Here is a 22,200-nt window from a genome sequence, read left to right on the forward strand (position 1 = left end):
GAGGAGCTCTGAGTGTGTATGAAGAGGCGGAGCTCTGAGTGTGTATGAAGAGGCGGAGCTCTGAGTGTGTATGAAGAGGCGGAGCTCTGAGTGCGTATGAAGAGGCGGAGCTCTGAGTGCGTATGAAGAGGCGGAGCTCTGAGTGCGTATGAAGAGGCGGAGCTCTGAGTGCGTATGAAGAGGCGGAGCTCTGAGTGCGTATGAAGAGGCGGAGCTCTGAGTGCGTATGAAGAGGCGGAGCTCTGAGTGTGTAGGAAGAGGCGGAGCCCTGAGTGTGTATGATGAGGCGGAGCTCTGAGTGTGTATGAAGAGGCGGAGCTCTGAGTGTGTATGAAGAGGCGGAGCTCTGAGTGTGTATGAAGAGGCGGAGCTCTGAGTGTGTATGAAGAGGCGGAGCTCTGAGTGTGTATGAAGAGGCGGAGCTCTGTGTGTATGAAGAGGCGGAGCCCTGAGTGTGTATGAAGAGGCGGAGCTCTGAGTGTGTATGAAGAGGCGGAGCTCTGAGTGTGTATGAAGAGGCGAAGCTCTGAGTGTGTATGAAGAGGCAGAGCTCTGAGTGTGTATGAAGAGGCGAAGCTCTGAGTGTGTATGAAGAGGCGGAGCTCTGAGTGTGTATGAAGAGGCGGAGCTCTGAGTGTGTATGAAGAGGCGGAGCTCTGAGTGTGTATGAAAAGGCGGAGCTCTGAGTGTGTATGAAGAGGCGGAGCTCTGAGTGTGTATGAAGAGGCGGAGCTCTAAATGCGTATGAAGAGGCGGAGCTCTGAGTGTGTATGAAGAGGCGGAGCTCTGAGTGTGTATGAAGAGGCGGAGCTCTAAATGCGTATGAAGAGGCGGGGGACAGGGGACATGTATTAATGCAAAAAAAATTTTTAAAAACGGACGTTTTTTCGGGAGCAGTGATTTTAATAATGTTTAAAGTAAAACAATGAAAATTAAATATTCCTTTAAAAATATCGTGCCTGGGGGGTGTCTATAGTATGCCTGTAAAGTGGCGCACTTTTCCCGTGTTTAGAACAATACCACAGCAAAATGACATTTATAAAGGAGAAAAGTAATTTAAAGTGGTTGTAAACCCTATTGAAACATTTAAAAAAAAAACAAAAACTGCAAGACAAAGGTTTAATGCTGTAACAAAGGTAAGTATTCAACTAGAAGAGCATTATGTGTCACAGCGCTGTCCTATTGTGTGTGCACATAAATCATCACAAATACACTAAAATATGTGGAGACATTCATATATAAAGTGCTAGGGGCTCAAATAATATTCTCTGCATATCTACTGCTTCCACTTTACACCTACTTCACTGATCTTATGATGCTTATCAATAAATTAAACTGATCCATGTGCAAATTCATATACAACATAAAGTGCTTTGTGCTCAAGATGGGTCCCCACTTGTATGGAGTGATATCAGTTACCGTCTAGATTGTGTTCGAATATCAGGTGGGCAACTTGTTAAGTCAGACTGTGGTTGTATTTGGTTGAGGTCAGGGAGTAATGCCTCTCAGTGATTGGCCTTCGGCTGAGTAAAAGAACATGTTCCACAGTTGCCATGTTTTGGAGAATGTCTCCTGTCTATTTTGGGCTGTGAGGATGAGATCCTCCATGTTTCTGATTTCCTCAACCTTTGTGAGCCAAAGTTCAATCGAGGGAGGGTGTGGGGATTTCCAGTTTAGAGGAATGCAGGCTTTAGCCGCGTCCAATAAGTGTCGGATCACAGATTTTTTTGTATGTTCGTTCAGGTATATTTGACGTGTGTAGAAGGAAAAAAGCTGGGTCGTCTGTTATTGTACGTTCAGTGAATCTTTGAACCGTCTCTCTAATTGTTTGCCAGAAATGTATTAGTTTGGGACATGTCCAAAAAATGTGTAGAAGGGTTCCCTTATTTGATTGACATCGCCAACATTGGTCAGATGTTATCGGATATAACTTGTGTAGTACTACCGGGGTTCTATACCATCGAGATATGATTTTGTAGTTAGCTTCTTGGGTTTTTGCGCATATGGAGGATTAATGTGTGAATCTAAGTATTTGGTTTCTTGTGGAAATGTCAAACTGTCCCTTTCCCATTTGAGAAGTCCCGGGGGGGGGGGGGGGGGTGTTGAGTCTGCTGGGGGTGTAATTAGGAGTTGGTATGTCAATGAGAGAGTATGTGGTAGTACTCCGTTATCAGTACACATTTCCTCTAGTGTCGTGAGTGGTTGGTCGTTTGCAGGCGGGGGTTCCATAGTATGGAGAAAGTGTTTCAATTGGTGTGATCTCAGGAAGTCCAAGCGGAACGGCCCCGCAGGGTCAGTGAGTTCTGTAATCGACTTCCATTTTCCTCCGGAGCTGAAATGCGACGCCTGATACAGGCCCGCCCCGCTTAAACAACAAAAGATCCCATTGTTGAGGCCTGGGGTAAATTGAGGGTTGCCCAGTATAGGGCGTAGTGGGGAGTTTTGGGTAGAAAGAGATGCCTGAGACAGGAGGCGAGCGCTGATTCTGGCAGTGGTGCCAATCAGAGGATGCCCTTTAATCTGTGCTGGTAATGCGGTATAACACCATGGGGCTCTACCTAGGGGTACCTTGCTTTGCGCCTGTTCAAGTTGAGTCCACAGTTTAGTCTTGTGATGTCGGCACCAGTCCACTAATCTACTCAAATGAATTGCGTAGTAATAGGTTTAGGGAGGATAAGTATTTTTTTTACGAGTCTAGGTCGCTTCCTGGCCCAGATGAATTCTGTGAAGACCGATTGCACTTGCTTAAAATAAATCGCAGGTATCTGGATAGGTAGAGCCTGCATGAGATACAGAAATTTGGGAAGTATGGTCATTCTTAGGATATTGCCCATCCACGAGTGGAGTCCAGTGTGCCATTGACTTAGTAGTGTTTTGACCTTTTTTAGGAGGGGTGGGAAATTAAGTTCGTATATTTTAAAAAAGTTTTGTGGGATTAATGTGCCTAAATATTTCAGTGCTGTATTGGTCCATTTTAGGTTGAAACTCGATTGGAGGTGTTTAAGTTGTGGTTGGGGTATCTCGACACTCATTGCTTCCGATTTAGAGAGGTTAATTTTTAGGTTTGAAAGTTCTCCATGTTTTGCAAATTCTCGTAGTAGGTTTGGTATGGATATGGTAGGGTTTGTGAGTGAGAACATCATATCATCAGCGTATGCCAAAACCTTGTGTGGGGTCCCGTCTACCTCAATGCCGGTGATGTCTGGATTCAGTCTAATATGGCATAAAAAGGGTTCTAGGGATATGGCAAAAAGTAATGGTGAAAGTGGGCAGCCCTGTCTTGTCCCGTTTCTAATTTGGAACGAGTCCGATAGTACACCGTTGGCTCTGACCCTCGCAGTAGGGTTTGAGTACACAGCTTTGATCTAGTTTGTCATGTTGTCCCCCAAACCTATATGTCTCAGTGTAGCAAGCATAAGATCCCAGTTTACCCGGTCGAACGCTTTTTCTGCGTCTGTGCCTATGAAGACACTAGGGAGTTTCCTAAGATTGGCCGAGTATAGTAGATTTAGAACCTTAGTGGTGTTCTCTCGGGCTTCCCTGGTAGGCACAAAGCCTACTTGGTCTAGGTGTATCAGTTGGGTCAGGTGTTGTTGTAGCCTGGTGGCTAATATTTTTGTGAAGATTTTTAGATCGGTGTTGAGAAGAGATATTGGGCGATAGCTCCCACACTGCGTCGGGTCCTTACCCTCTTTGAGGATAACAGATATATGGGCTAGTAAGGTTGAGTCGTGAAGTTTACCTGCTTTACTGAGATTATTGAACAGTTTGATCATTTGTGTACCTAGTGAAGGAAGTAGGGTCTTATAGAATTGCGTTGTTAGTCCATGCGGACCGGGGGCTTTCCCAGGTTTGGTGTTGCCTATTGCTGTCTGTAGTTCTAGAAGGGTGATGGGTTCTTCTAACTGTTTGCGTGCTTCAGTCGGAAAGGTCAGCATAAGGGAGGATGTTATGTATTCCGTCATTCGCTCAGGAGGGTATGAAGGTGTGGGCAGGTTATATAACGATGCATAGTATGTTTTAAACGCTTGGGAAATTTGTTGGGGAAGGATGACAGTCTGTTCCACAGATGCTGATATCCGCGGTATGTATGAAGCCGTTCTCTGTGTCCGCAATGTCTGGGCTAGGAATCTGCCACATTTATTCCCTGATTCGTAGACCTTTCTGCGGCAAAATTTGGAGTGCAGCTTTTGCTTTGAACTGGAGAAGGTCTGTGATCTGTTTGCATGTGATGTTCAGTTCACTCTCCAATGGTCTGGTCTGAGTTTGTTTGTGTTTAGTTTCTAGTTGTTGCAGTTTGGAGAGTAGTGAGGTAAGTTGGGCCGTTCTCTGTCTTTTGTAACGCCTTTTTTTAAAAGCAAATACTAAAAACTGCACTCACTGAAGAACAGATGTGACACAATGCTTGTATAACCAACACCAGGAGGTGATTTCACAGGAACCAGAAGTTACATACACACAGCACAAGGCTGTGATCACACCACGAGATGTTTTTCTGGGCTGCAGTTCCTCTGAGCTCCACAAGATGGTGATCTCACTTCCACCCAGACAGAAAGTCTCTATGGAATACAGACAGGAAGTGATGTCTGGTATAAAGGGGAAATCCGGGTGAGAGGTGAGTCAGGAGGAAGTAGATAGACGACGTTGCTGGAAGTGGCAGTAGAGGAGGTAATAAGATCTTATTTTCTATTTACGCCCAGTAACCCCCCCCCCCCCCCGTCATGTCCGTCCTCTTCCTCCATAGTCACTGTGATGTCTTTTATCTCCAGCAGATGATGATACACACATATATAGTGTGGAAACCTAGATTAACCCCTTCAGGGTCAGAACAGTCCCCACTAATTCTCTTAATTTTTTTTTTTTTCGCTTTATTAGTCTTTATTTAATGGCTTATATGACTTTTATTTAAGTGTGGGGGATGGGGTTTATTTAGACATAAAAGAATATTATTTGCCTTTCTTTACCAGCAGATCAACAGCAAAACAGACTTTACATAGAAAAAAGACTTTGTGATCTGTCTAACCAAAGGTGAGAGGTTCCCAGATCAAAACAACCCTAAACTGAATGTTCATCTGTGTGTATTCCCACTGGGGTCTGTTCTTCCCTCATATTATCCCCCATACATCCCATCCTAATATTCTACAACCAGAACAATCCAGATCATTCTCTTTCATCAATTATTGGTTTATAGGGAGACCTGTATTGATCACATGACCAATGAGGATGGAGGAGGACCAGAGTCACATGACTGAGAGGATACTAAACCTCACCCTGGAGATCATCTACCTGCTGACCGGAGAGGTGAGGAGGATTCTGGGAGGTCACATGACATCACTCTTATCTCTATTAATAAAACACAGACCTGACCGGAGAGGTGAGGAGGATTCTGGGAGGTCACATGACATCACTCTTATCTCTATTAATAAAACACAGACCTGACCGGAGTGGTGAGGAGGATTCTGGGAGGTCACATGACATCACTCTTATCTCTATTAATAAAACACAGACCTGACCGGAGAGGTGAGGAGGATTCTGGGATTCTAACATAATATTCCTATTTGTTCCTCAATATAGAGATTTCCTCTTGTGAAGTCAGGTGATCATATGACCATCACAGTGCCTCCATGTGACTCCCTAAAACCTGAGAGACACAACATGCAGAAGATTCTAGAAGTCACCAAGAAGATGATGGAGCTGCTGACAGGAGAGGTGAGCGGTGCTGGGAATTCTGGGACATTATCCAGTAACAGACAAGGGATGTGTCTGGATGGTGACTGTATCATTGTGTGTGTCAGGTTCCTATAAGGTGTCAGGATGTCACTGTCTATTTCTCCATGGAGGAGTGGGAGTATTTAGAAGGACACAAGGATCTCTACAAGGACGTCATGATGGACAATCAGCCGCCCCTCACATCACCGGGTAAGAGGAGACTTTATTGTAAAGGAGAGAGCAGTACGGAGGGTCCACCTAGATCCCCCATCATCTGATAAACACAAAGAAACAATGTATTCAGTCAGTGTGTGTGTTTCCTACAGATGGATCCAGTAATGGGAACCCACCAGAGAGATGTCCCCGTCCTCTGTATTCCCGGGGTTCCACACAGGAAGATCACACCATCCCTCACCATCATCAGGTAGATGAGGAACAATCACTGATAGTATCATTAGGATCTGTACATTATCTGCCTTGTTACCATTGATGTCATTTTTATTCTATATTCAGAGAGGAAACCTGAGAGATTCTAAAGTTGAGGTTAAATCAGAAGAAGAAGAGACATATGTGAGAAATGATCAGCAGTCTATGGAGGAGGATGGAATAACAGGGACATTTATAGAGGAGGACACTCCTACAGAGATCAGCACAGGTGGGTCATTAACACTAAATACATTCCTCCACCCATACTGCTCATTGATTGGTCCAGAGTAGGGCAAGGACTGGGTGATATCAGCCTGTAATACCCTGGTCACTTTCCTGAGCTGTGTTCCCTGTCCTGTATTCCTGTATTTCTCTCGGATAATCTTCCTTCTCTGTGCTGCAGACACAATTTATGTATCTAGACTGGATTTATGGAGATTCTGGGGTTCAGCTGGAATTAAAATGTCGATTTCACAATAGGTGTTGATTGACCTTGGCACCTGAGGTATGTTCTTTGGGTCTTCTGCCCCATACCCGGGTCTAGTAAGATCTCTGACAGAACAATTCTCCCAGGATTACTTGCTCTGTTATTTGCTGGCTGTGCCGGGTGGAGGGATATGTCTGTATAGTCTCAGACACAAGTCACTGAGTGCAGTCTCAGGAGATGGGAGGCAGCGGTGTGGGATCTCTGCAACTTGTGTAATGTAAACATTTAAGCTTCCACTGATTACTGAATACCAATATTATGAGTCCTGACTAGAGATGGGCTGAACAGTTCTTACGCATCAGAACTCCTGAACAGGGAAAAAGTTTGACCCCAATGCAAAAACTATATTAAAGTCTATGGGACCTGAACGTGAAAATCAAAAGTCCCTATTTTGAAGGCTTATAAGTAAGTTATTGGCTATAAAAAGGGTATGGGGGTCTGGGTACTGCCCTGGGGGACATGTATCAATACAAACATTTTTTTAAAACAATTTTTTTAAAACCTATAATTTTTAAAACGGCAGTGATTTTAAGGCCCCAATCCTCCTCTTCTGGGGTCCCTCAGCGGCGCTGGTGGCATCTCTTTGTAATGAAACATCCCACACTCCACTTCAGTGCTTTCGTCATATACCACTTTCTCCTAGTCTGAATATAGATATCAGATATTCCAAACCACTGACAACCAATAACAAGGCAGTACTCATTTGGTTGCTCAGCATGAACTGTTTATTGAAACACAGGTACACAGGTAATACAGTCAGCAGGGAGAACTGATGGAGGAACCCCCCCCCCCACTTACACATCCTATAATATCTAAAGACACAATAGAACAATTCAAACAGCCACACCCAAACGACCCAGCAAAAGAGTACACAACAAAATGAGACAATATACTACTGTGTGTGTGTGTGTATGTGTATATATATATATATATATATATATATATATATATATATATTACACAGTGGGGCAAAAAGGTATTTAGTCAGCACCAATTGTGCAAGTTCTCCCACTTAAAAAGATGAGAGAGGCCTGTAATTATCATCATAGGTATACCTCAACTATGAGAGACAAAATGTGGAAACAAATCCAGACAATCACATTGTCTGTCTGATTTTTTTAAATAATTTATTTGCAAATTATGGTGGAAAATAAGTATTTGGTCACCTACAAACAAGCAAGATTTCTGGCTCTCACAGACCTGTATCTTCTTCTTTAAGAGGCTCCCCTGTCCTCCACTCATTACCTGTATTATTGGCACCTGTTTGAACTTGTTATCAGTATAAAAGACACCTATCCACAACCTCAAACAGTCACACTCCACTATGGTGAAGACCAAAGAGCTGTCGAAGGACACCAGAAACGAAATTATAGACCTGCACCAGGCTGGGAAGACTGAATCTGCAAGCAACTTGGTGTGAAGAAATCAACAGTGGGAGCAATAATTAGAAAATGGAAGACATACAACAAGACCACTGATAATCTCCCTCGATCTGGGGCTCCACGCAAGATCTCACCCCGTGGGGTCAAAATGATCACAAGAACGGTGAGCAAAAAAATCCCAGAACCACACGGGGGGACCTAGTGAATGACCTGCAGAGAGCTGGGACCAACATAACAAAGGCTACTATCAGTAACACACTACGCCGCCAGGGACTCAGATCCTACAGTGCCAGACGTGTCCCCCTGCTTAAGCCAGTACATGTCCGGGCCCGTCTGAGGTTTGCTAGAGAGCATTTGGATGATCCAGAAGAGGATTGGGAGAATGTCATATGGTCAGATGAAACCAAAGTAGAACTGTTTGGTAGAAACACAACTCGTCGTGTTTGGAGAAGAGAGAATGCTGAGTTGCAACCAAAGAACACCATACCTACTGTAAAGCATGGGGGTGGCAACATCATGCTTTGGGGCTGTTTCTCTGCAAAGGGAACAGGACGACTGATCCATGTACATAAAGGAATGAATGGGGCCATGTATAGTGAGATTTTGAGTGCAAACCTTCTCCCATCAGCAAGGGCATTGAAGATGAAACGTGGCTGGGTCTTTCAGCATGACAATGATCCCAAACACACCACCCAGGCAAGGAAGCAGTGGCTTCGTAAGAAGCATTTCAAGGTCCTGGAGTGGCCTAGCCAGTCTCCAAATCTCAACCCCATAGAAAACCTTTGAAGGGAGTTGAAAGTCAGTGTTGCCCAGTGACAGCCCCAAAACATCACTGCTCTAGAGGAGATCTGCATGGAGGAATGGGCCAACATACCAGCAACAGTATGTGACAACCTTATGAAGACTTACAGAAAACATTTGACCTCTGTCATTGCCAACAAAGGATATATAACAAAATATTGAGATGAACTTTTGATATTGACCAAATACTTATTTTCCACCATAATTTGCAAATAAATTCTTTCAAAAATCAGACAGTGTGATTGATTGTCTGGATTTGTTTCCACATATTGTCTCTCATAGTTGAGGTATACCTATGATGACAATTACAGGCCTCTCTCATCTTTTTAAGTTGGAGAACTTGCACAATTGGTGGCTGACTAAATACTAAATTTTTTGCCCCACTGTGTGTGTAATAAATATATATATACAATTACACACACAGTGGGGCAAAAAATGTGTGTGTGTGTGTATATATATATATATATAACATTTTAGTGTGGTTGTACAGGGGGTCCGATTAGTACAGATCAGACTGGATTTTTCGGTCACCCTGTGCCCCTACCAGAGACACAGGGTGACTTAGACATAGGAGGTGCATAGGGAGCTGAAACAAGGGTTTCCCAACCTCCCCAAGGGATTCTGAGTTCCACAGGCCCCCCCGCCCAAAGTGACTCCCGTCACACATCTCTCCCCTTTCGGCAGCAGACTAACACAGGAGGAGACCCTAGACGGGTTGACTTCCAGTCCCCCAATGCTGGTATCCACACAGTACCCCAAATAAATTCCTTTCAGCCGATGGAGAGAAGGCAGATTGACTGGACTCACTCCATCATGCTGTTAAGGATCTGGGCAGACTGCCCAGCATCCCTGGGGTATACAGATGGAGACCGCATCTTTGTTGAGGGCAGAGGCCAGCAGCACTCTGCCCTGTTGCCAGGCCTTCTGCTGGGTTGGTGGCATCATTCTGGGGTGCCGTCTGCTGCTGGGAAGGGAAGCTGGTCTCTGGTACTGTCTCCCAGGTGCATGGATCCTTGCTGGGGAGGAAAGACCACCACCTTCTCACCCTGGGCCTCTGGAACTGCCACAAGTGTAGGGCAGAGGTCTTGGACCCTCTGTCCTGTTGTCAGCGCTTCAGCTGCAGAAGTTTCTGGTAACTCCACAGATGCTGCTGGCAGGAAATCCCATGTCTCTGTCAGTGTTGTTGGAGAAAGGCCGACCGCCTCTCCTCTCTGGGAGGCTGAAGCTGCTGTTGGTGCTGGGCAGAGGTTAGCAGAGCTCTGCCCTGTTGTCAGCACTTCAGATCTGGAGATGGCAATCTTCAGAGTTACCACTACCGATTCTCTGGCATGCTACTGAACGTGTTCTAGCAGTTTCCTGTATGCCCTTTCCAGATACTGTTCCTTACTTGGCAAATAATCCAGATCAGGTTTAAGTTCCGAGACCCCTGCAAGACTGAGCATAGACTCTCTGTATTTTCACAGGTCCTCAAGGGTAGGTACCCCTTCATCGCCAAACACAAAACGATCTGTAAGGCTCTCCCAGAGCAATCCAGGGCCGCCAAAGTCATATCCCTCTGGAGAGCATTCTGTTGTCTCCCCTAAATATTCCTGCTCTGCGTGCCATTGCAGAGCCTCATTAACAATTGTCCAGCTCTATCTCCTGCTGGACCAGCCTGTCCAACTCAGTCACGCATTGCTACTGGGGCCACTCTCCCAGGAATGCCATCCGCAATGCCCGCAGGTCACTGGCCCCTTTCTCTGGGGTTGGAAAGCACTTGCCCTGTTGCATACCAGCGACCTGTAGGGCTCCAATCCAGAGACCTACACAAATCTGCTGCCTGAGCTACAGGTATTCATCTGCAGATACAGTCCTGGTGTATGCTGAAAGGACGATCCGCAACAGCCCTGGGAACTCTGATGCCAGATCTATATCTCCGCTGGGCCGACCGAAGTCTGCTATCCTGATCTTGGATCCAGGTGGATGTTTGGATGTCTTAGACTGCAGGAAGCGTCCCACTGCTTGCCACCAATGCAATGAAACGTCCCAAACTCTACTTGAGTGCTTTTGTCATATAGCGCTTCTTCCTAGTCCGAATATAGATATCAGATATTCCAAACCACTGACAACCAATAACTATGCAGTACTCGTTTGGTTGCTCAACATGAACTGTTTATTGAAACACAGGTACATAGGTAATACTCGGGACAAGCCCCCTTTTGCATTTTGGGTGGGGTAGACTGTCCAATCAGCAGGAAGAGCTGTTGGAGGATTCCGTCCTCCCTCCTCACAGCAAACACACTTACACATCCCATAATACCCAAGGCAGACAGACACAATATAACAATGGAATACAGCCACACCCCAAATGACCCAGCAAAGAGTACACAACAAAATGAGACAATATATAAACATTTTTGTGTTCACGTCGATACCTCACATGTATGGTTTGAACACCATTTTCATATGTGGGCGGGACTTACGGGACTTTTCATTTGTGGGCGGGACTTGCGTTCGCTTCTGCGTGCAAGCACACAGGGACAGGGGCGCTTTAAATAAAAAAAATGTATTGTTAATTATACTTTCTTTTTTTTAGTTTGACACTTTTTTGAAAAAAAAAAAATTTTGATCATTTTTTTTTTCCTATTACAAGGAATGTAAACATCCCTTGTATTAGGAATATGACATAACGGGTCCTCTTTACAGTGAGATATGGGGTCAATAAGACCCCACATCTCACCACTAGGCTGGAAAGCCTGAAATTTAAAAAAAAAACGATCACGGCTTCCCAGCCAAGGCAGCGCCGTTTTTTTGAATGCAGAGGCCAGGCGTGACATCATAACATCGCGCCTGGCCTCCGACGATCATAGAGACTCCGGCGACCATCTGGTCCCCTGAAAATCCCTATGATCAACATCCGGGGCCGGCGGATCCATTCTCCGACTCACTGATCGTATCGGTGAGTCAGTAGAAGCACCGGAGGGTGGCGGGAGGGGGGACTTCCCCTCTCACCTCCCGTAAGAAGGATCAAGCAGCGGAATGATCATTCTTATGGTGTAGGGAATCACCGGCTAAAAACAGCAATATCCGAATTATGTCTGTAGCTACAGGCATCATTCAGATATCCCCGCTCAAAGTCCATGACGTCATATGACGGTGGGCGGGCGGCAACAGGTTAAAGTAAAACAATAAAAATGAAAAAATCCTTTAAATATAGTGCCTGGAGGTCCCCTTAGTCTGCCTGTAAAGTGGTGCATCTGTACAGTGTATAGAACCCACTGCAGCAAAACTGATGTATATAAAGGAAAAAAATGACATTTGAATTGATTTTCCCAGCTGCAAGCCATTTCCCACAATACAATAATGTAAAAAAAAAACAGCGTGGGGATCCCCCCAATCCATACCGGGCCCTTCAGGTCTGGTGTGTATTTTAAGGGGAACCCCACGCCAAAATAAAAAAAAAAAAGGCATGGGGTCTCCCTCAAAATCCATACCAGACCCTTATCTGAGCACGCAGCACAATGTAGATGCATCGTCGGTCACAACGCCCCCCCCGCACGGCCAGACCAAAAGCCCAATGCCTGCTCCTCCGTCTGACAGTTCCTAAATAGGTAAAGGGCGGGGCCACCTGGTGACTGCACCCCTGTGGCCCCTCCCCTTGTGATGTCAAAAACCTAAAATACACCGGTCAGTGATGTCACAAAGAGGGGGGCCCCTAGGTGACTTCACTGGGTGGCCCCGCCCCTTACCTATTTAAGAACTATGTGATGGAGGATCAGGCATTTGCCGATCAGCCTTCCTCCCGGGCGGAGCATTTTTTTTCTCTTTTTTTTTTTTTTTTTTTTTTGGGTCTGGCAGTGCAGTGGGTGTCATGATTGACGATGGATCTACATTGAAGGACGTTGTTTCTTTATTTCTATTTTTTTTAATAACGGCATTGTCAAAAACTGGCTCATGTCTTTATTTTTACTCTTTTCTGGTGAATGAGTAGGGGTACAATGTACCCCATACCCATTCACATGTGGGGTGGTGTGGGATCTGGGGGCCCCTTGTTAAAGAGTGCTTCCAGAATCAGATAAGCCCCCTGCCCACAGACCCCCACAACCACCATCCAGGGTTGTGGGGAAGAGGCCTTTTTCCCCATCAACATGCAGACAAGGTGCTTTGGGTTGGGGTGGGCAAAGTTCCCCCTGCCACAAAGCACCCCCGTATGTTGAGAGCATGTGGCCTGGTATAGTTCAGGAGGGGGAAGCACTCGCTCACCCCCCCCCCTTTCCTGGCCTGCCAGGCTGCATACTCAGATAAGGGTCTGGTATGGATTTTGGGGAGGCCCCACACAGTTTTTTTTTTAATTGTGGTGTGGGGTTCCCCTTAAGAACCATACCAGACCCAAAGAGCCTTGTAAATATTAGGACCCCACATCATTTTATCCATGTTTTTTTTTTTTTTTTGGCCAGCAATTATATTTTTTTACATTCAGCTGTCAGCAGGGAAGCCCGCTGTCAGCTGATGACTCGTTCGTTGTTACGGACACGGAGGCCAGCTTCCTGGCCCCGCTCCTTAACAACCCATTGACTGTGCGGTTGGCGGACGAACATCCCGCTGAGCGCACAGAAAATTTGGGTGCTCGGTGAACACCCAAATGGGTGAGCTTTTGCTTATGCTTGGCCCGAACCATTCACCCATCACTAGTTCTGACCACTATAAACTGTATGTTGTACATTACATTATTCTGATACTGTATAGTCCTATCTTTTGTATCCCATATAATAAATTGTACATTACATAGTCCTTACTTCTTTTGCACCCATTTCCTACCAGCTGGACATTTTATATCTGATGATTTGAATGGAGCACAGACTTTTACATGAACCTTAAAGCGGGGTTCCACCCAAATTTTGAACATTATCTCTATGCATTCTCTTCCTTGCCTAGATGCTGACATGCTGTGTAAAAAAATTTAAATCGCCGTAATTACCTTTTTTTTCTAATCTTCTTAGCACTTCCTGGTTTTCCTCCCATGGGAGTAGGCGTGTTTCTAGCCTCTCCCAGACCTCCCACAGTCCCCTGAGAGCTAGTCTTAGGCTTCCCAGCATGCATTGTGCAACAGCGTCATCACAACATCTCGGTGAATGCTGGGAGCACAGCATTCACCGCATCCAGGAAATACATGCTTGTGGGCTTCAAATGCCCACAATGAAGATGGAAACCGCCTTCGGTGAATTTTATAAGTTATTCTTTACAACGAAATCGGACACAGGCGGACTTATTACACAGAACATGTGAGTAGATAATCATGAGAAGAAAAGTTTGTGAATGAACTCCAAAAAAAAAAAACGATAGATAGGTGGACCCCCGCTTTAAACAGATAGTGATAATGAGGGAGGAATCAATAACCTAATGATGGTGGTCTTCAGGATCAGTCCAGTCTTTATCTTGGTTGTTCTCCCCTTTACTCTCTGACCTCTGGTGGGGCTCAGCCCCGCTGTTATTCATGACTAAATCATGGACTAAATATGGAAGTGCAGTACTTCTTGTGTTGGGAAGATGGCAATGAGTGATAGAGGGGGTGGGGACACTCGTCCTATAATCCCCTCATCACTGTCACTCCTATAAAAGACAGTTCTCGATGTTTCCTCACTCTCTGACTAAGGTCCATGAATAAAGAATTGAACTGGTAGGAGATCAGAGAACCCATTTACTAGTTACCTTGAGGGTGGAATTGTAAGATCCTCAGAGACAAAGCTGCCTGATGTGGGCGGAGTCCTGGTTTAGGGGAACCAATCTGCTCATGTCTATTAATAATCTTTTTATTTCTATTTTAGTACATGGACAGGAGATGAAGAAAACCTCAGAGGATTGTCTCACTTTGTCTCCAGACTGTAAAGTAGAAGATGAGGACATCACACAGTATAGTCCAGGAGAAAACCCGGCTACCTCAAATGTCCATCCGGCACCACACAGTGTAGATGGACCATCGTATTCCTCTTATCCTGAGGAACCTCAGACTGTGAGGGACGGTGCCGTCCTTCCAACAGATAAGAGGTTTTCCTGTACTGAGTGCGGGAAGTGTTTCTATTTTAAATCCCATCTTAATGTACATAAACGATCTCACACAGGTGAGAAGCCGTATTCCTGTCCTCAGTGTGGGAAATGTTTTTCAGAAAGGTCCCATCTTTACAGACATCAGAGATCTCACACGGGTGAGAAGCCATATTCATGTTCTGAGTGCGAGAAATGTTTTGCACAAAAATCAGATTTTGTCAAACATCAAAGATCTCACACGGGGGAGAAACCATATTCTTGTTCTGAGTGCGGGAAATGTTTTTCACAAAAGTTCAGTCTTTACAGTCATCAGAGATTGCACACAGGGGAAAAACCATATTCCTGTGCTGATTGTGAGAAATGTTTTTCACACAAGTCACATCTTTCCAGACATCAGAGATTGCATATGGGTGAGAAGCCGTATTCATGTCCTGAGTGCGGGAAATGTTTTGTACAAAAATCAGGACTTGTTGTACATCAGATGTCTCACACGGGGGAAAAGCTGTATTCCTGTTCTGAGTGCGGGAAATGTTATTCAACGCATTCCAGTCTTTACAAACATAAAAGGTCTCACACGGGGGAAAAGCCATATTCCTGCCCTGAGTGTGGGAAATGTTTTTCAGACAAGTCCAATCTTTCCCGACATCAGAGGTCTCATATGGAGGAGAAGCCATATTCCTGTCCTGATTGCAGGAAATGTTTTTCATTGAAGTGCTCTCTGTATAATCATCAGAGATCCCACACAGGGGAGAAGCCGTATACCTGTCTTGAATGCGGGAAATGTTTTTCACGGAAGTCCAATCTTAACACACATCAGAGATTGCACACGGGGGAGAAGCCATATTCCTGTTCTGAGTGCAGGAAATGTTTTTCACAGAAGTCGTATCTTTACCGCCATCAGCGATCTCACACAAGCGAGAAGACATATTCCTGTTCTGAGTGCGGCAAAAGTTTTTCACAGAAGTCCAATCTTTACAAACATCTTCAGAGGTCTCACACAGCGGGGAAGGCCAATTTTGTGTTCTGAATGTGAGAAAAATTAGTATTTGTTATACATCAGAGATTTCACACGGGGGAGAAGCCACTTTCCTGTCCTGAGTGAGGGAATTGTTCCTCATTGAAATCCTGTCCTCCTGTACATCAGGGATCCCACACAATCCTTGAGGTGTATTAGTGCCTTGAGTGCGGAAAATGTCTTATATATGAATGTTGCTGAACATCAGAACTCTCATGTGGGGAAGAAGCACACCCTGATATATACCTCAGATATACTCCATGGCTGATCTTCATCATGTAAGAAACAGTTCATAAGGAGATCAGAGATCACCAAAGACATAGATGAAGTGTTGTACCGTGTTGGCCATTGATAGCAAGATAAAAATAAAAATGGAGTCATTACCTTTTGTTGACTGAGTACATTTTGTGGTGTAAGATTTCCCAAACACTTAGAGGTCTATTGTTTTAAAAATATTAGTTGAAAATGTGATTTACCCAGCCATCATGAATATGGTTCATATTTTATGTCATACAGTGATTTCCTCTAATCTTTGGCTCCATCTAGTGGTCATAATGTAACATTGCATTATTTTTCCTGATACGGTTATTTCAGGAAAAATACCTTTTTATGGCCACTAGAAGGAGCTGATGATCATAGGAAATCAATGTGTTAATTAAATTATGGTCAAACTTTGTCACAGCTGGACGAATGCTTGTTACCCTTGTCCAGCAATTTTTTTAAAATTTAGACCCCATAGCTTTCATCATTAGGCATGGTTTCATGCTAATACTCAAGATCATACTCATGGACTTATGAGTACAGTAGACATCGAAGAACATAAGTTCATTAAACCAACAGTATTAATCCAACCATTTTTTTAACATCAACAATTATAACCACTTACTGCTCACTGCAATTTCTTAGACCTTCCAGACATTATACATTTTCTGAATGCAAAGGCCCCAGAGAATAACATTGTGGTTGTTGCAATTGTTTATGTCGCACAATATATGTGCATTTATCAAATGCAAATTTTCAGGAAAAAAAATGCGCTTAAATTAATTTTAAAGCAAACACAATAACATACCCAATTTGTTGGTAAAATATAAAAGATGATGTTTCGTCGAGTAAATAGATTCCAAACATGTCAAGATTTAAAATTGCGCACTCCTTTGAAATGGTGACAAATTGCGGTACCTAAAATTCTCCATAGGTGACAATGTGAAAGCATTTATAGGTTATCAGTTTAGAGTTAAATGTGATCTCTGGCACTAGAATAATTGACATTCGCTGTGATACATCACATGTTTTGTGCAATCACCATTTACATACGTGTGCTGGACCTACATTTGCATTTGCGCAAGAATATGGGGGGATGGGCTGCCTTAAGTTTTCATTTATTTAGTTTAAATCTTTTTTTTTTTTTTTATTATTCAACTTAAATACTATCACAAGGTGTTTAACAACATCCCTTGATCCCGTGTGATAGCTTGGACAGTGATAGGTCCTCTTTATTGAGAGATCAGACCCCTGATCCGTCCTCTGCCCTCCAAGAAACAAATTAAACAGAAATCTGCAGCATTTCTGGAGTATCGGCCGAATAAACACGGAACCAACACCGGAAGAGATGAAATCCTTGTCATTTCTGGCTTCATTGAACATAAAGGAGATGGAGGAATGGATGTTCTTCTTTCTCCTTTTTGTGCAGCTGACCCGACCGCATCCAGTGGTCCCAGACTCCCCGGTGGAACTGAGGAGCCCGGTACCGGTGGATGGATGGGGGCCCTTCCATGTGGTGTAAAAATGATCTGCAGCTGTATAGAAGTTCCAATCACTTTTATGCCGTATTTTCCATTTTAATTTAATAAAAATCAGTCAAAAAGCACAACAAATAGTCTAATAACATTATTTTTTTACCCACATTCACACAGATGGAATGTACATGAACTTTCATTGAGTGAATTTCAATGCAAAGTTTTTGTAACTAGGCCCATAAATGTCAAAGGATGTTTATTTAACTAGTTGCTGCCCACCTGACTGCCCACAATATACTGCAGGCAAAGCAATGTACCAGTACTTCGCTCGATACTTCCAAATTCAGAGTGCACATGTGTGTGTCCCCTCGCTGACCCCCGCTGCCATTCCTTACAGGAGCAGTTCACTGTATTACTGCCACTAGCAACATCATATAGCATCAGGGTCAGTTAGTGCCCTTCCCAGCCAGGGTCAGCTAGTGTTAGATTGCCCGTACACTATCGCACTCGCGCTATAGGTCACTGATCAACGTCATTACTATTATAGTGTCTGTACGGATCAATATATTGATCACAATCAGAACTATATTAGTGACCTCTAGTGTCCCCAAAAACATAATGATCAGCCCCATTCACTGCCAGCACTTGCATTTAGCCCTTCCTCCCCACCCAACAAGTGTCAGTAGATCATGTCACCTGTGATACATTGCATACTGCAGCATTAGAAAGATCAGGCCTGATCTCTGCTAGCACTAGCAAGTGACATTTATTTGTAGCGGTTCATGCAGTCCCTGACAGTCAGGAGCTCTTTTTACCGTGAGTCGCACTAGGTACCTGTAAATTTAGTGCCCAAAATGTCCCAACCAAGGTACACTGGTGAAGAGGCCTACAGGATTCTGAGTATGTCAGCTGAGAGCGAAGGGGAAGCCTCTCCGACAGAATCAACCTCAGAATATGAACCTGTAGAGAAGCAGCATCCTTTCAGAAACCATGAATCAGACCGAGACAGAAGTACAGTTAAATCCCACTTGTTTATTAATAAAAAAAAGGTAAACAGAGTAAACGTAGTCAAAACATAGCCAGAGTTCAGGAACTGGAACGAATAGTCAGACAAGCTAAAACGTCAGGGGGCCAGAAATGAGCGTAGTAGAACAGCAAGCAGGATCTGGAGCCAGAAGGAATGTCAGCCAAGCAAGTCTTTAACAGGAACACAGGAGAGAGTCTCTAGAGATGTGACCAAGGCGAAGGCAGAGATCATCTGGGCTGGACGGCTTAAGTAGGCAGGACTGACAAGCAGGATATCATCAACAGGTGAGTCACTGTGGAGAGAAAGGAGCTGGCAATTAGCCAACAGCTGAGCGGCTAGCTTTGAGAAGGAAGGGCTGAGCCCAGCCCTGACACCCCAAGGGGGTGCTTAGGTGATGGAGAAGAGGTCCCTGCTAAGGTCAGGAGTACCCGACCCCCGGGTAGCTGAAGTGCTCAGAATGCATGACTAGTCCAAGTATTAGTGCCTCACTACCTTCTGGTGAACTGGCAGGTACCAGCAGCTTAGTACATACTGGCATTTTACACACCAGCAGTCCAAGGTAGTGAGGTGGCAGGTCCCATTAGTGCAGTCCAAGCTGGTGCGGTGGCTAGCACTAGTAGCATCCCTCAGCCACCAAGAATTAGAAGACAAACCCATAGAGCCTATAGTGTCCTTCCAATGTGCTTAAAAGTCCTGATTGGGATCCCACAGATTCTGTAGTGCCCGTACTTTCCCCATTCACTGGCCAACCCGGAATTCAGGTGGAAACAGCAAATTTAACTCCCCCTTTTTTTTTGCTGTTTTTCATGGAAGATCTATATAATTTGATTGTGGGCCAAACAAAGTTATATACACATACTGTACATGTCAAGCCAAATTCAACCCTTGCCAGACAATTTGCAATGTAAAACTTTTTTGGGCCTAACCCTCAACATGGGCATTACAAAAAAAGAATGAATTGTAGTCATATTGGTCCACTGACCCAATTCATCATATGCCCGTCTTCTCTGCTGCAATGGCCAGGCATAGATATGAGACGATAATGCGTCTTATGCATTTTAGTGATACAATAATCTGTCATACTTAGGGTGACCCAGAATATGATTGGCTCTTCAAAATTCGGCCCCTTGTAAATCACCTGTCCCAGAAATTTTCAGATGTGTATATGCATCAACAAAACATCTGTGTAGATGAGTCCCTCGTACATTTCACTTGCCACCTTGCAATCAAACAGTATCTCCCCACCAAGCATGCCACCCTTTTTTTATGGAGTACTTTTGTACTTGGACAACTAATATGCAAGGGTAACACTTTTTAGACTTTTTTTATTTAATTGTGGAATTGGTTGCTGTGCTACCATGCGACCTAATCACCTGGGCTTCCCTAATGGCTTGTAAACACCTGACTTAAAAGGGGGAGAAAGTCTGCTTGTGGGCTGGTGAATTACTCGCAGTGAAGTGGAAGGACTAATGGGATGTTTTCTTCCTGTCTTCCATTCATGCAGACATGACAGTCCAAATTTGTATGGCATCTGATGTTGTGAAGCCCCTCTGTGTCCACGACTACAACATTAACATAAGAGGGGTGGACTTCAATGACCAAATGATGGGGCCGTACTTAATTTCTTGTAAAGCCAGATGCTGGTACCAGAAAGTGTCTGTATATTTATTCCAACTGGCCGTGTTCAACGCTTATGTACTATACAAAGCATCAGGAAGAAGTGGATCCTTCCTAAAATTTCAGAAAGAGATCATCAGGGCCCCTTTCATATCCAGAAGGTGCTGTGGCCCAAACTCCCAAGCCAGATGCAGTGAGCTGGCTGCATGAGTTATTTTTTGGATGCCCTCCCTGGTACTCCGACCTAAAGAACACCCCAAAAAAGATGTGTCTGTAGTAGGCATGGAATAAGAAGAGACATGTCCTTCCACAAGGACTGCTTCTGTCACTACCACACACTAGTGGAGTATTAGTATAGGGTACAGCATTGTACAGTCTAGGGCAGTGATGGTGAACCTATGGCACGCATGCCACAGCTGGCATGCAAAGCCCTCTCTGTGGGCACACAAGGAAGAAGAGCGCACGCTGACCGGCCATCCTATACAGGGTTTCTCGTCCACACAGCACTCCCCATGGAACTACATCTCCCACATGCTTCTGTGCCAGGGATGACGTGTTCGGGGTGGGCGTGGATGAGAGGAGGTGGTGCTGCCGGGATGGAGGAAGTCACACTGATACTGGATGCTGGAGCCAGGTGAGCTTCTAATATGCTGGTCTCACACCATGCCTCTGTCTGTAAATGGTCTCAGCAGTCACCCTCCACACTTATCACTCCGCTCAGGGGGTACACAGGGGGATTGGTGCAGCAGGACGCTGCACTGTTTCTCTTCTTCAACAACTAAAAGCTGGCTTCTTCCCCATCTCTTTCCCGCCAGCTGTCCCTGAGCCTGGCACTATTACTGCCCAGTGCTGCTGCAGTGTGTACAGCTGATTATTAAAAAAATAGCACATGATTAATATGAAAATAGTATAAATATATATTCCCTCGCTACCTAACAAATGAGTGCTATTAACTGCTGCAAGCACAGAAAGGGTCAGTCCATAACCACAAGATAGGAATATATACAATGGATCTTGCTGCGCTGTTACGTGTAGTAAATGACCAAAAGGCTAAAACCTAAATACTAGATAAAAACTTGTGTAAATATCAGTCACAGTGAAACCATAAATAAAGTGATAAGGTACTGTAATAAAGTCCATATTCGATGAATAAAAGTCTTAAGAATAGTGGAGGGAGAGGGAAACCAAGTGCAAATAAAGACAATATATAAAGTGACTTGTCCTTCAACCCCGATGAAGTCATGTGACTGACGATATGCGTCGAGACAGACAGGCACAGGAAGTGAGGATGGCTTGCTAGCTCGCCGCTCGTGGTGTTTTAGCTTGTTTACCTTTGTTTAAAATGTGAGTACTACAGCTGTTTTAGGAATAAAAGTTATTTGGTTTTACAAACTATACTATCTGGAATTCCCCTTTTTTCCCTTACATTAAACATGTATTAACCTGGAGAGGAACACCATTGCTGTGACTCCAAGGGAGTAGATATATATACCTTCACAATCTATCAGGACAGGAAGGTCCCCTGGATGTTTACCTACAAGAAGCCACGATTGTGACCTATTCTACCACCTAGGACAGTGATGGCGAACCTTGGCACCCCAGCAATGTTTTGGAACTACATTTCCCATAATGCTCTTGCACTCTGCAGTGTAGTTGAGCATCATGGGAAATGTAGTTCCATAACATCTGGGGTGCCAAGGTTCACCATCACTGGCTTAGAATCTCCATTTTCATGTATACACGCCGTAAGGTAAGAGGCCACCTTGTGCTGAGGTGTGGTTGCACAGAAGAGGACAATTCACCCTGTACATTGCCTTATTTGCACTAATTTTTTTCACGGAAGAGGACAAGTCACTTTATATATTGTCTTTATTTGAACAAGCCGTAGAGGGAACCCAGCACTTGGTTTCCCCCTCCCTCCACCATTCTTAAGACTTTTATTCATCGAATATGTTCTTCATTACAGTACCTTAGTA

At 44.4% G+C, this 22,200-nt stretch overlaps 1 protein-coding gene across 1 annotated transcript in view; it reads left to right on the plus strand.

The window, feature by feature from the left end:
* LOC141121725 (uncharacterized) overlaps window positions 1-22,200 on the plus strand; it is a 242,457-nt gene that overhangs the window by 51,895 nt on the left and 168,362 nt on the right. The window contains exons 9-13 of the mRNA XM_073611436.1: window positions 5,575-5,709; window positions 5,796-5,919; window positions 6,036-6,133; window positions 6,223-6,364; window positions 14,610-15,853. Of these exons, the coding sequence (XP_073467537.1) occupies window positions 5,575-5,709; window positions 5,796-5,919; window positions 6,036-6,133; window positions 6,223-6,364; window positions 14,610-15,853 (1,743 nt within the window). The remainder of the gene's footprint in view (window positions 1-5,574; window positions 5,710-5,795; window positions 5,920-6,035; window positions 6,134-6,222; window positions 6,365-14,609; window positions 15,854-22,200) is intronic.

This window comes from Aquarana catesbeiana, unplaced genomic scaffold (assembly GCF_042186555.1).
Source record: "Aquarana catesbeiana isolate 2022-GZ unplaced genomic scaffold, ASM4218655v1 unanchor228, whole genome shotgun sequence".
In the NCBI taxonomy this organism is placed as follows: Eukaryota; Metazoa; Chordata; class Amphibia; order Anura; family Ranidae; genus Aquarana; species Aquarana catesbeiana.